At 36.5% G+C, this 13777-nt stretch overlaps 1 protein-coding gene across 2 annotated transcripts in view; it reads left to right on the forward strand.

Annotated features, from left to right (window-relative positions):
- The window catches only part of USP48 (ubiquitin specific peptidase 48), a 148223-nt gene that overhangs the window by 96396 nt on the left and 38050 nt on the right, over positions 1-13777 (forward strand). For both annotated transcript variants that reach the window (XM_037828250.1, XM_037828251.1), the window contains exons 16-19: positions 2507-2631; positions 2791-2913; positions 3201-3262; positions 3554-3664. In XM_037828250.1, coding sequence (XP_037684178.1) covers positions 2507-2631; positions 2791-2913; positions 3201-3262; positions 3554-3664 — 421 coding nt within the window. The remainder of the gene's footprint in view (positions 1-2506; positions 2632-2790; positions 2914-3200; positions 3263-3553; positions 3665-13777) is intronic.

A 13777-nucleotide genomic window follows, 5' to 3' on the forward strand; every position in this document is an offset into this window, starting at 1 on the left:
AACAAAATGAAACTAAATTTAGAAACAATGCTAAGAAGTTGAATGAAAAACTTTGTATTTATTACCAATTAAACTGATATAAATGACTTACTAAAATACTTTTCTGATTTCAAAAATAAATTAGGGTTGTTCTTTTCCAATCATGAGTGATACACATGCAACATAAACTCCAGTCAATAAAAGAACCCTCCACATCAAAGCAAAAGTCATTTCGTCTAGCCTCTGTGGAATCCTACAGATTTATGTATTAATAATGTCTGTGTTTGTATTATTCTCTCTTTTCCTCTTTTATTAAACCAGATGGACTCATAACACATGCACATATAGAGAGAGAAATCTTTTTTTTTTTTAAGGAAACCATTTTAAAATTATAATTGTCTTGGAGTTCTTTCTAAATCAGGTCATGGAGAGCTGCCTTAATCTTTTTTTATGGCTGCATTGTATTTCACCACAAGAAAGTATAAAATTAGTGTTTAATAATCCAATTAACTTTTTCTTTTTAAATAAATTCCGTAATTTTGTCTGAGAATAGACATGTTAGAGTAGTTTTTATAGCCTTAGTGGAAATTTAAGTTAACAGCTTACTCAGAAAGAAAGTAAATCTTTACATTGTGATCTAATTTCTCTAGTAGTAAGTTTATTAAAACAAAGTAATCTTTTGGGGATTATTCAAAACTCAAAAAAGGTTCAGGGTTGGTCTGACTCCCAGGGCTGCAAGTCTTCCTGGCAATGCAGGATGTAACTCCCGAGGATGAATCTGGACCCGACATCGTGGAATTGAGAGCATCTTCTTGACCAAAAGGGGGATGTGAAATGAAACAAAATAAAGTTTCAATGGCTGAGAGATTCCAAATGAAGTCAAGAGGTCACTCTGGTGGGCATTCTTATGCACATATAGGTAACCTTTTTAGGTTTTAATGCATGGGAATAGCTAGAAGTAAATACCTGAAAGTATCAAATTGCAACCCAGTAAGCCTTGACTCTTGAAGACGATTGTATAGCACTGTAGCTTACAAGAGGTGACAGTGTGATTGTGAAAGCCTTGTGGGTCATACTCCCTTTATCCAGTGTATGGATGGATAAGTAGAAAAATGAGGACAAAAAATAAATGAAATATAGGGTGGTGGGGAGGGGGATGATTTGGGTGTTCTTTTATACTTTTATTTTTTATTCTTATTTTTACTTTTTCTGGTATAAGGAAAATGTTCAAAAAATAGATTCAGTGATGAATGCACAGCATAGGATGGTACCATGAACAGTTGATTGTACAGCACAGATGACTGTATGATATGTGAATATATCTCAGTAAAACTGAATTTTTAAAAAAAGGTTGAGGATTGGAAAGTAAGAAGATGGTTTTGAGATATTAGAAATTACAGGGTTTGGTTAAGAAAGACCTTGGGTTTGTATCGCAGCTTCATATTCGCCAGCCGAGGTGGCCCTGGGCATGTTAATCACTTTAACACTCAGTTTATTTACTATATAAAACACCTAAAGCAAGGAATGATGATACTATGTTTAGAAAGCCCCTGGCTTTTTTACCCTCAATAATTCTATAGACACCTCATCAGAAACAAGTTGTATAGCTTTGGAAACTTAAAAATGGTTTTCTAGGTAATTTAAAACTTAAAAATGGTTTTCTAGGTAGTTAAGTACAGTTCACTAATTTATCAAATGGAGTGAGGGGTCAAGTGGAGAGAAAGGCCCAAAGCTAGATGTAGATCTGTAAACAAAGTAAACTTGGAGGCAGGGCTGCTGACAGAGCAGCTTGCTGTGATCTGGGTGTTCCTGGAATCTGATAAGACAGAAGGATGGTGGTGACTGGTGTCTTGCTTGTTCCCTTCTGGGATTTTTGAAGATCCAGGGGGCATTGTAGGTGGCAGTAGTAATAGCAAACAAATTGGAACTTCCCTAGTGATGGTTTTCAGAATAAACACTGGATTGCTTTATTTCTTAACTTCGAGTTGATAGCTTAAGAGAATGAGCCTGTGAAGATTTGACACAACCTTAAAAATATCATTTCAATGTAGAATGATTTCAGGAAAGAAATACAATCAAATGGATGAAAATAGAGTATGCAGGAAATTGTGATAGTTGCGTGTCAGAGAAGATGAAACCCTCTTACACTAATAACCCCTGCTAGGCATGAAGGTTGCAGGATCTCTGAAAGCCCCTCTTTACTGTTTCCTTCACAGGCAGGGAGAAAGACAGAAAACGCATGGTTCTGGACTTGTACAATTGTTTGTATCTCCTGGTTTTTCAACCACAGACCACGATTAGGGATGCAAAATTTTGGTTAGTGGCTAACTGTTAGAATCAAGAAAATAAAAATTCTGAAATTTTTGAAAGTAAGGAAAGAGAGATAGAAATATAAAACTTTAGAAAAGAAAGAAAAGAGTACCTTTTGACTTTTCTTAACTTTCTTAAGAAACAGAAAATAGGATTTGGGGGACTATATATTGACTTGTTAGCTTTCTTGGTCCAAATTAATTTTTTTTTAACTCAGGGGAATTATGCATATCTGAAAATGAAAGAAGGCTTGTTTCTAAAGAGGCTTGGAGCAAACTGCAACAGTACTTTCCAAAGGCTCCTGAGTTTCCAAGTTACAAAGAATGCTGTTCACAGTGCAAGGTACTGAACATTCTACTGACATCTGTGGAAATTGCATGCTACTTCCCTGGTTTGACTTCCCAGGAGAATTAACACTGTACTTTTTTAATGGGGGTGTGGGGAGGAGGTGAGTCATGTACTGTCAGCAGGAGATGGTTGATTTGCTGCATTCTCTTTCAGATTCTAGAGAGAGAAGGGGAAGAAAATGAAGCCTTACATAAGATGATTGCAAATGAGCAAAAGACTTCTCTCCCGAATTTGTTCCAGGACAAAAACAGACCATGTCTCAGTAACTGGCCAGAGGTATAATGGTTCACACAAAGGAAAGAATCCTTCTTACCTTTTTAAGGCCCTTGCCAAATTACTGATGAGCTGTTTCAGAACTTCTCATCCCGAGCTTCTCATCTGTTTAGTTATCTAATCAGGGGGATATACTCGCTTGCTGTTTCTTTGAAGAGAGCTGTATTTCCACTTTATTTAGAAATCTTGGAAACAGAAAAACACAGTATGTGAAAAGCATTTACCATAAGGAATATATGTCAAGAGTGCAGTAAATTAATGGATAATTTTATGTGATTTTTATGTTCTAGGATACGGATGTCCTCTACATTGTGTCTCAATTCTTCGTAGAAGAATGGCGAAAGTTTGTTAGGTAGAAACCAAAAATTTTCTATTTCCTTTTTTGTTGTTGTTGGCTCTATTTTTTTTTTTTTTTTTTTTTTTTTGATTCATTGGTTCTGTTAGGGTACCTTCATGGTTGCTTTTGCTAGCATACACTGAATACTGTCTTTTCTATTACGTTAGATTAATTATCCTAAGAAACATATTTAGTTACCAGTATCATTTAAAATAAATCTCTAATTTTAAAATAATTAACTTAAAAATATTCTCTTTAGTTGTGCCATAGTGAGATATGTTTATCCTCCTTGTCTTATTTGAGTAGAAAGCCTACAAGATGTAGTCCTGTGTCATCAGTCGGAAACAGCGCTCTTCTCTGTCCCCATGGGGGACTCATGTTTACATTTGCTTCCATGACCAAAGAAGATTCTAAACTGTGAGTTTCTTCTCTTCATGTGATTTTCTATTTCTAATGATTAATGAAGTGTGTTTAGGAAATTTCTCATCGGACTTAAACAGTCTATTTTAAGAATCCAGTCCTTTGCTAAATTGTGGTATTTTTTTTTCCTTTTATGTGTTGTACTAGAGTTATCACTTGTCCTTTAAAAAAAGAAAGACTGCCCAAAGCTACCTTGCTCTTTGTGCTTCTTCCTTCTCCCTCCAGGAAATACAGCTCTGCTTTCTCTTTCGCCTGCTGGTAATCAGTATGATATCTCTAGGTAGACCTCTTTACTAGAATCACATAATCAATTTGGTTTGAGTAGTAGTTTGTTTTTTTACAGCCACAAGACAGAATGGTGCCAGAGCAAAACCACTGACCTCATTATCTGGAATTCTAGGATCTTAAAATAAAAATTTTGTTTCATTCCTTATGTGCTACCAGAAGGGCTCATCTATGAAATTTGCCCCTGGTGTTGCCATTTTATCTTTTAATTTTTTTTAACTCCCCTTTCTCTACCCTCACCCTGGTCCCTAGTAACCTGTATTTTAGTTTCTGCTTATGAATTTGCATATTCTAATTATCTCCTGTGAGATCATAAAATATTTGTCCTTTTGTGTCTTATTTCACGCAACTTGATGTCTTCACGGTTAATCCATGCTGTCGAATGTATCAACAAGTCATTTCTTTTTATAGCTGAATAACATTCCATTTTATGTATATACGACATTCTGTTTATTCATTCATCTGTGAATGGACACTTAGGTTGCTTTCATCGTTTGGCAATTGTGAAAAATGCTACTATGGACACCATTGTACAAAATCTGTTCCTCCTTCAGTTCTTTGAGTATATACCTAGAAGTGGGATTGCCAGGTCATATGGTAATTCTGTATTTAACTTCCGGAGGAACCTCCAAACTGTTTGCCCCTGCAGCTGCACCATTTTGCAATCCTACGAACACTTGTTATTTTCTGTTTTTTTTTTTAATAATAGCCATCCTAGTGGGTGTGAAATGGTATCTCATTGTGGTTTGATTTGCATTTCCCTGATGGCTAATGATGTTGAGTATCTTTTGGTGTGCTTATTGTATGTCTTCTTTGGAGAAATGTCTACTCAAGTCATTTGCCCATATTTTGATTTGGTTATCTTTTTGTTGGAGTTATCTTCTAGATATGAATATATATATTCTTATATATTCTAAATATGAAACCTTTATTAGATATGTGATTACCAATATTTCTCTCATTCTATTGGTGTCTTTTTATTTTCATGATATAATCCTTTGATGCACAAATTCTGGTTTTTAATTCTGATGAAGTCCCCTTTATCTCATTTTTTCTTTCGTTGCTCGTGGTTTTGTGTAAAGTCTAAGAAAGCATTGCCTAAATACAAGGTCCTGAGGATGTTTTCCTATGTTTTTTTCTAGCAGTATTAGACTTTTGGTTCTTATATTCAGATCTTTGAGCCATTTTGACTAAATTTTTGTATGTGGCATGTGGTGGTGGTCCACCTTCATTCTCTTGCATTTGGAAATCCAATTTTTCCCAGTACCATTTGTTGAAGAAACTGTTCTCTCCCTGTTGAGTGGACTTTATCAAAAAATCAGTTGTCCACAGAGGTGAGGGTTTGATACTGAACTCTCAGTTCAATTCCATTGGTCTATGTGTCTGTCCCTGTGGTCTGTGCCATGCTATTTTAATTACTACAGCTTTATAATTTTTTTCATAACATTTTTTTAGTTGAGATTGTTCACATACCATACAATTATCCAAAAATCCAAAGTGTACAATCAGTTGCCCATGGTACCATCATGCAGCTGTGCATCCATCACCACAGTTAATATTTTTCTCAGTTTTTAGAACATTTTCATTACTCCAGAAAAGAAATAAAGAGAAAAAAAAGGAAACTCAAATCCTCCCAAACCCCTAACCACCCCCTCCTCCATTATTGATTCATAGTATTGGTATAGTACATTTGTTATTGTTGATGAAAGAACATTAAAATACTAACTGTAGTATATAGTTTGCAATAGGTATTTTTTTTTCCTGTATGCCCCTCTATTATTAATTTCTAGTTATGGTCTTATATATTTGTTCTCGTTCATGAAAGAGATTTCTAATATTTGTACAGTTAATCACAGACATTGTCCACCAAGATTCACTGTTTTATATATTCCCATCTTTTAACCTCCAACTTTCCTTTTGGTGACATACGTGGCTCTAAGCTTCCCCTTTCCACCACCTTCACACACCTTTCAGCACTGTTAGTTATTCTCACAATGTGCTACCATCACCTCTGTCCATTTCAAAATGTTTAAGTTCACCATAGTTGAACATTCTGCTCATAGTAAGCAACCGCTCCCCATTCTTTAGCCTCGTTCTATATCCTGGTAACTTATATTTCATGTCTATGAGTTTACATATTATAATTAGTTCATATCAGTGAGATCCTGCAATATTTGTCCTTATGTGTCTCTCTTACTTCACTCAATATAGTTCCCTCAGGGTTTCTACATCAACCCATTTTTTAAAGACGGTTTTGTTCACACACCATACATTCCATCCTAAGTAAACAATGGATGGTTCCCTGTATAGTCACTTATTTATGTATTCACCACCGTCACCGCTGTCTATATAAGGACATCTCCATTTCTTCCACAAAGAAGGTAGAAAGGCAAAAGAAAAAGAAAAAAGAAAGAGAGAAAAATAAAAACAGGACTGCTAGGAAGCAACAATAGGAGGGATAGCATTAACCTAAAGTAGAATAAAGAGTCAGACAACATCACCAATGCCAAGAAGTCCCATACCCCTCCCTTATGTCTCCCTTTGGTATATTGCCTTTGTTACAAAAAGGAAGCATAATACAATGTTTCTATTAATTATAGTCTCTAGTTTTCATTGATTGTATTCGTCTTTCAGCCATACTCACAGTCATCTTTGTTCAGTGTACTTATATTGCTGTGCTACTATCACCCAAAATTGTTCCAGAACTCTCACTCCTGTCTTTTCAAATCTGTCTGTAGTGCTCCCTTTAGTATTCCCTGTAGAGCAGGTATCTTGTTCACAAACTAGGTTGTTGTCTGTTTGTCAGAGAATATTTTAAGCTCGCCCTCATATTTGAAGGACAGTGTTGCTGGATATAGGATTCTTGGTTGGTGGTTTTTCTCTTTCAGTATCTTAAACATATCACCCTACTTCCTTCTTGCCTCTATCGTTTCTTCTAAGAAATCTGCATATTGTCTTAGCAAGCTTCCTTTGTATGTGATGGATCGCTTTACTCTTGCTGCTTTCAGGATTCTCTCTTTATCTTTGATGTTTGATAATGTAATTATTAATTGTCTTGATATAGGCCTATTCAGATCTATTCTATTTGGGGTATGCTGTGCTTCTTGGATCTGTAATTTTATGTCTTTCATAATAGATGGGAAATTTTCATTGATTATTTCCTCTATTTTTGCTTCTGCCCCTTTTCCCTTCTCTTCTCCTTATGGGACAACCATGACACGTACATTCATGCATTTCATGTTGTCATTCAGTCCCCTGAGACATTGCTCATATTTTTCCATTCTTTTCCCTGTCTGTTCTTTTGTGTGTAGGCTTTCAGGTGTCTTGTTTTCCAGTTCCGGAGTGTTTTCTTCTGTCTCTTGAGATCTGCTGTTGTATGTCTGCATTGTGTCTTTCATCTCTTGTGTTGTGCCTTTCATTTCCATAGATTCTGCCAGTTGTTTTTTCGAACTTACGATTTCTACCTTCTGTACACCCAGGGTTTTCATTATATGCTTCAAACTCTCTTGCCATATCTTTCCTAAGCTTTTTGAATTGATTTAGCATTAGTTGTTTCAATTCGTATACCTCTTGAAGTGTAAGTTTGTTCCTTTGACTGGGCCATAACTTCGTTTTTGATTAGTGTGGGTTGTAATTTTCTGTTGTCTAGGCATCTGGTTTCCTTGGTTACCCCAATCAGGTTTTCCCAGACCAGAATGGGCTCAGGTTTCAGCAGGAGGCAGTAGTATCTGGTTTCCCTGAGGGTCTGTCTTAGAGGTTTGGCACACCCTGTGAGGCCTCAAGCCACTGTGCTTTTCTGCCTAGCAAGTGGCACCTGTCAGCCTGTCACTCCCAACTGGTGTAAGGAGGTGTGGCCTGTGGCTGTTTTCCCCCAGGCTCTGGGGTCTGGTTCCGAATGGCAGGTGGGTAGTAGAGCTTGGCACCACCTTCTTCCTCTTAGGGAAGATACACCCCCTAGGGAGAGAACATTTGCATTTGAATAGTCTCTCAGATGCTGCTATCTCCACCCTTGTCTAGTCAGAGTGCTGCAAACTGAAAATGGCTGAGGCTTTCTCTACTGAGCCTAAAAAGGGACAGAAAGCCCCTCTTCAGAGCCAGTCTGCGGCCTCCCTCAGTTTCACCTGTCGGCTAGAGACAGCACCTGGTCCTCTGGGCTCCCCCTCCCTTCCAGAGAGGTCCTCTAGCTCTCCAAGGTCAGTCATCACCAAAAGCCTCTGTTTGCTTGTTGGGGATTCATAGCTTGTATTGAGCAGTCCACGTTTGTTAATTAAAACCGGAGTTGGAGCTGGGTTGAGGTATATTCGCTTGTTCAGAGAATGCCGCTCTCTAGCACAGCAAGGCTTTGCAGTTTGGGCTGTGGGGGGAGGGGCTTCTGGCTCAGATCCGCAGTTTTTACTTACAGATTTTATGCTGCAGTCTCGGGCATTTTTCCCAGTCTAGGCTGGTATATGATGTGTGGACAGTCACGATTGTCCCCCCAACAGTTATTCCAGATTATTTACTAGTTGTTCCTGGTTGTTTATTAGTTGTTCCAGGGGGACTAACTAACTTCCATTCCTCTCTACGCTGCCATCTTCTTCCATCCTGTAACAACTTTTTAAAGTCAGAATGTGAGTCCTCCAATTTTGTTCTTTTTCAAGATGGTTTTCGCTATCCAGGTCCATTATCCTTCCACATAAATTCAAAGATGGGCTTTTCCGTTTCTGCAAAGAAGGCTGTTGGAATTTTGATTGGGACTGCATTGAATCTATAAATTGCTGTGCATAGAATTGACATTTTAAGAATATTTAGTTTTCCAATCCATGAACATGGAATGTCCTTCCATTTATTTAGGCCTTTAAATTCTTTCAACAATGTTTTCTAGTTTTCTGAGTATAAGTCCTTTACATCTTGATTAAATTTACTCCTAGATATTTGATTATTTTGATTCCTGTAGTAAGTGGAATTTTTTTTTTCTTGATTTCCTCTTCAGATTGTTCATTACTAGTGTGCAGAAACAGTGCTGGTTTTTGCATGTTTATCTTGTACCCTACCACTTCATTGAATTCATTTATTAGCACTAGTAGCTTTGTTGTGGCTTTTTCAGAAATATATATATATATATATAATCATTTCTGCAAATAGGGACCATTTTACTTCTTCCTTTCCAATTTAGATGCCTTTTCTTTCTTTTTCTTGCCTAATTGCTCTGGCTAGAACTGCCAGTACAGTGTTGAACAGCAGTGGTGATAGTAGGCACCCTCGATTTGTTCCTAAAATTAGAGGAAAAACTGTCTTTCGCCAGTGAATATGATGTTAACTGTGGGTTTTTTATATAAGCCCTTACCAGTTAAGAAAGTTTCCTTCTATTCCTAGTTTTAAGGGTGTTTTTAGCAAAAAAAAAAAAGGTTGCTGGATTTTGTCAAATGCCTTTTCTGCATCAATTGAAATGATCGTGTTTTTTTCCCCTGCATTTTATTAATGTGGTATATGATAATTGATTTTCTTACGTTGAACCACCCTTGCATACCTGGTATAAATTCCTCTTGGTCATGGTGTAAAATTCTTTCAATGTGCTGTTGGAGTCAGTTTGCTACTATTTTGTTTGGGGGTTTTGCATCTATATTCATAAGGAATATTGGTCTGTAATTTTCTCTTCATTTGGTATCTTTATTTGGTTTCGGTATCAGGATGATGCTGGCCTCCTAGCACAAGTTAGGAAGGGTTCCTTCCTCTTTACTTTTTTGGAAGAGTTTGATCTAGTGAAGCCATCTGATGCTGGGCTTTTCTTTGTTGAGAGGTTTTTGATTATAGATTTAATATCTTTACTTGTTATTAGTCTGTTGAGCTCTACTATTTCTTCTTGAGTCAGGGTAGGTAATTGGTATGTTTCTAGGAATTTGTCCATTTCATCTAAGTTATCTGCTTTGTTGGTGTACAATTGTCCATAGTATCCTTTTATAATCCTTTTTATTTCTGTGGTGTTGGTAGTAATGTCCCCTCCCCCCCCACTTTCATTTCTGATTTTAGTTATTCTCATCATATTTATTTTTTCCTTTGTTAATCTAGCTAAAGGTTTGTCAAATTCATTGATCTTTTCAAAGAACCAGCTTTTTGTTTTCATTGATTCTCTATTGTTTTTGTTTGTTCTCTAGCTCTGCTCTAATCCTCCTGCTCTCTTTGGGCTTTGTTTCCTCTTATTTTTCTAGTTTCTCCAGTTGTGAAGTTAGGGCTCTGGTTTGAGGTTTAATATGGCCATTCAGCCCACTGCCTTTGCTGCATCCCATAAATTTTGGTATGCTCTGTTTTTATTTTCGTTCACCTCAAGGTATTTCTTAATTTCTGTTGTGATTTTTTTTTAATAAGAAATTTTATTTTGAGATAAATTCAAACTTACAGGAACAGTTGCAAAAACAGTACAAACCCCATACATAGAACTCCAGCATACCCCGACCCCCCTCCCCCGATACCCTGATCCACCACCTTTAACATCATGTCACACCACCATTTCTTTCTTTCCCTCCCTCCCTCCCTCCTTCTCATCCATCATCTATTGCTCTGTCTTCTGAACATATGAGAGGAAGCTGCACACATCCTGAAAAAACAATGTAATTGTGATTTATTTTTTGATTGATAGGTTGGTTGAGATTGTGTTGTATGATTTCCACATATTTACAGATTTTCTGCTTCTCCTTCTGTTTTTGGTCTAGCTTCATCCACTGTGATTGGAGAAGATACATTGTATGATTTTAATATTTTTAAATTTATTGAGGCTTGTTTTATGACTTACGGTCTGTCCTGGAGAATGATCCGTATGCACTAGAGAAGAATGTGTATTCTGCTGCTGTTGGGTGACATGTTCTGTATAAGTCTGTTAGGTCTAGTTGGTTTATAGTATTATTCAAGTCTTCTGTTTCCTTATTGATCTTCTGTCTAAATAGTCTATCCATTATTGAATGTGGTATATTGAAGTCTCCTATTATCAATGTAGGACTGTCTGTTTCTCCCTTCGAATCTGTCAATATTTGCTTTGTCTATTTTGGGATCCTGCTTTCTTAGGTGAATATATTTTTATAATTATGTCTTCTGTTGAATTGACTCCTTTATCAGTATATAGTGTCCTTCCTTGTCCCCTGTAACAGTTTTTGACTTGAAGTCAATTTTATCTGATATTAGTATAGCTATCCTAGCTCTCTTTTAGTTGTGGGTGGGTTTTTTGGTTTGTTTGTTTGTTTGTTTGTTTTGGCATGGAATATTTTTTCCATCCTTTCACTTTCAAAACGTACTTGTGTCTTTGACTTTAAGATGAGTATCTTATAAACAGCATAGTTGGGGTGTTTTTTATCCGTTCTGTCATCTCTGCCTTTTGACGAGAGAGTTAAATCCATTAACATTTAAAGTCACTACTGATAATGCTCCACTTTCTTCTTCCACTTTGCTGTCTGGTCTTTTTAAGTCTTATGCCTTTTTTGTTCCTCAGTTATTCTGTCCATGCCTATTTTCATATTTATGTGATTTTTTTTTTTTTTTTGTAGTGTACCATTTTGAGTCCCTTCTCATTTCCTTCTGTATCTATTTGTCAAATATTTTCTTTGTGATTATCATGGGGCTTAAATTTGTCATCCTAAATCTATGATAATCACGTTTGATTTGATACCAACTTAATATAAATGGCATAACAGACACTGTTCCTACACCCCTCTGTCTCCCCACCTTTTTGTTGTACTCTTTACAAATTATATGTTACACATTTTATGTTCAAAACTGTAGAGTTATTACTTTTTATGCATTTGTGTTTTAGAGCACATAAGAAGTAAAAAGAGGCATTACATACCCAAAAATACAATACAAAAGTACTGGCATTTATAATTACCCATATGGTTACCTTTACTAGAGGTCTTTATTTCTATTTCTTTGATCTACTCTCTAGTGTCCTTTCCTTTCAGTCTGAAGAACTCCCTTTAGCATTGTGTGTAGGGCAGTTCTAGTGGTGATGAACTCCCTCAGCTGTTAACTATCTGGAAATGTCTTAATCTCCCCTTCATTTTTGAATAACTCTCTTACCAGATATAAAATTCTTAGTTGGCAATGACTTTAATTTAAGCGCTTTAAATATGTCGTCCCACTGCCTTCTAGCCCCTATGGTTTTTTTGTTTTTGTTTTTGTTTTGTTTCATTTTTTTTAGTGTGGAATATAACATACATACATAAAAGCAACAACTTTCCAAGTGCAATTTAACACATTGTTAGAGAGCAAATTTCAAAGAAGTTTATAGGTTACAATTCCACAGTTTCAGTTATGTCCTTATTATGAAATATACAAAAAGTTAGTATCTTTTCAAAGTGTGATTTAACAAGTAGATATATAGGAAATTCCCATAGTTATTATGAGTTGTAGTACCATAGTTTCAGTTATTTCCTTATTGTGAAATGTAACATATATACAAAAGGTATAGCTTTCAAATTACCATTTAACATAAAGTAGCTACAGAACAAATTACAAAGGATGCTATGGGTTACATTTCTACCATTTCATTTCTTTCCTTCTAACTATTCTAATACCCTAGCAACTAAGAAAAAGAAAATTATATAAATATTCAGTATTCATAATCCTTTGTTAAATTACATCTTGTCTATTGCTACCCCTTCTTGTAGTTCAGTCACATTCCCGATCTTCAGGGATGTCTAGGCAGTGACCACCCTAACCTGTTCATGTTGAAAAGGGGTGTCAACTTTATGAACAAAGGGGACACATCTAAGTTGATGTTCTTGAAGAAGCTATTGCCTCTGAGTTTGGGGGCTTAGCTGGCATAGGAGCACTCTGAAGGATCTAAGTTTCTGACAAATAAACTTAGTGAGCAAAACCTTTGTAGAGTCTCAGCTAGGGATCCAGGCACTCTTTAAGGTTTTTGGGACTACTGTTGACTTGGGGCTATCATATTGTTCATTTGGCATATCTAGGAGAGGTTTGCATAGGAGTAACCTCTAAGACAACCTCCTGACTCTATTTGAAGTCTCTTAGCCACTAAAACTTCAGTTTGTTGCCTTTCTTTTCCCCCTTTTGGTCAAAAAAACATTCTCAATCCCTTGGTGCCAGGGTCAGGCTCATTCCCAGAATCTATGTCCCACGTTGCCAGGAAAGCTCATTCATCTTGGGGATCCTGTCCCACGTTTGGGGGAGGGGGTGGTGATGAATTTATTTGCAGAGTTAGGCTTAGAGAGAGTCCACATTTGAGCAACAGAAGAGGTTCTCTAGAAGTGACTCATAGGCATATTTACAGGTGAGCTTAGCCTCCTCTCTGCAGTCATTAGTTTCACCCAAGCAAGCCTCAGTATCAAGGCTTGACTTCTAAAGTAGGGGCTTCTTAAGTTCATATAGCATATGTTATATCCATGATAATCCGTATCTCACATTATCATCACTTAGTTGTACAATCCTCATAACTCTGCCCCTAGGGTTTTTTTTTTTTTTTTTAATTAATTAATTTATTTTTTTATCTTCATTTTATTGAGATATATTCACATACCACGCAGTCATACAAAACAAATCGTACTTTCGATTGTTTACAGTACCGTTACATAGTTGTACATTCATCACCTAAATCAATCCCTGACACCTTCATTAGCACACACACAAAAATAACAAGAATAATAATTAGAGTGAAAAAGAGCAATTGAAGTAAAAAAGAACACTGGGTACCTTTGTCTGTTTGTTTCCTTCCCCAATTTTTCTACTCATCCATCCATAAACTAGACAAAGTGGAGTGTGGTCCTTATGGCTTTCCCAATCCCATTGTCACCCCTCATAAGCTAGATTTTTATACAACTGTCTTCGAGATTCATGGGT

Source organism: Choloepus didactylus, chromosome 2 (genome assembly GCF_015220235.1).
Source record: "Choloepus didactylus isolate mChoDid1 chromosome 2, mChoDid1.pri, whole genome shotgun sequence".
In the NCBI taxonomy this organism is placed as follows: Eukaryota; Metazoa; Chordata; class Mammalia; order Pilosa; family Megalonychidae; genus Choloepus; species Choloepus didactylus.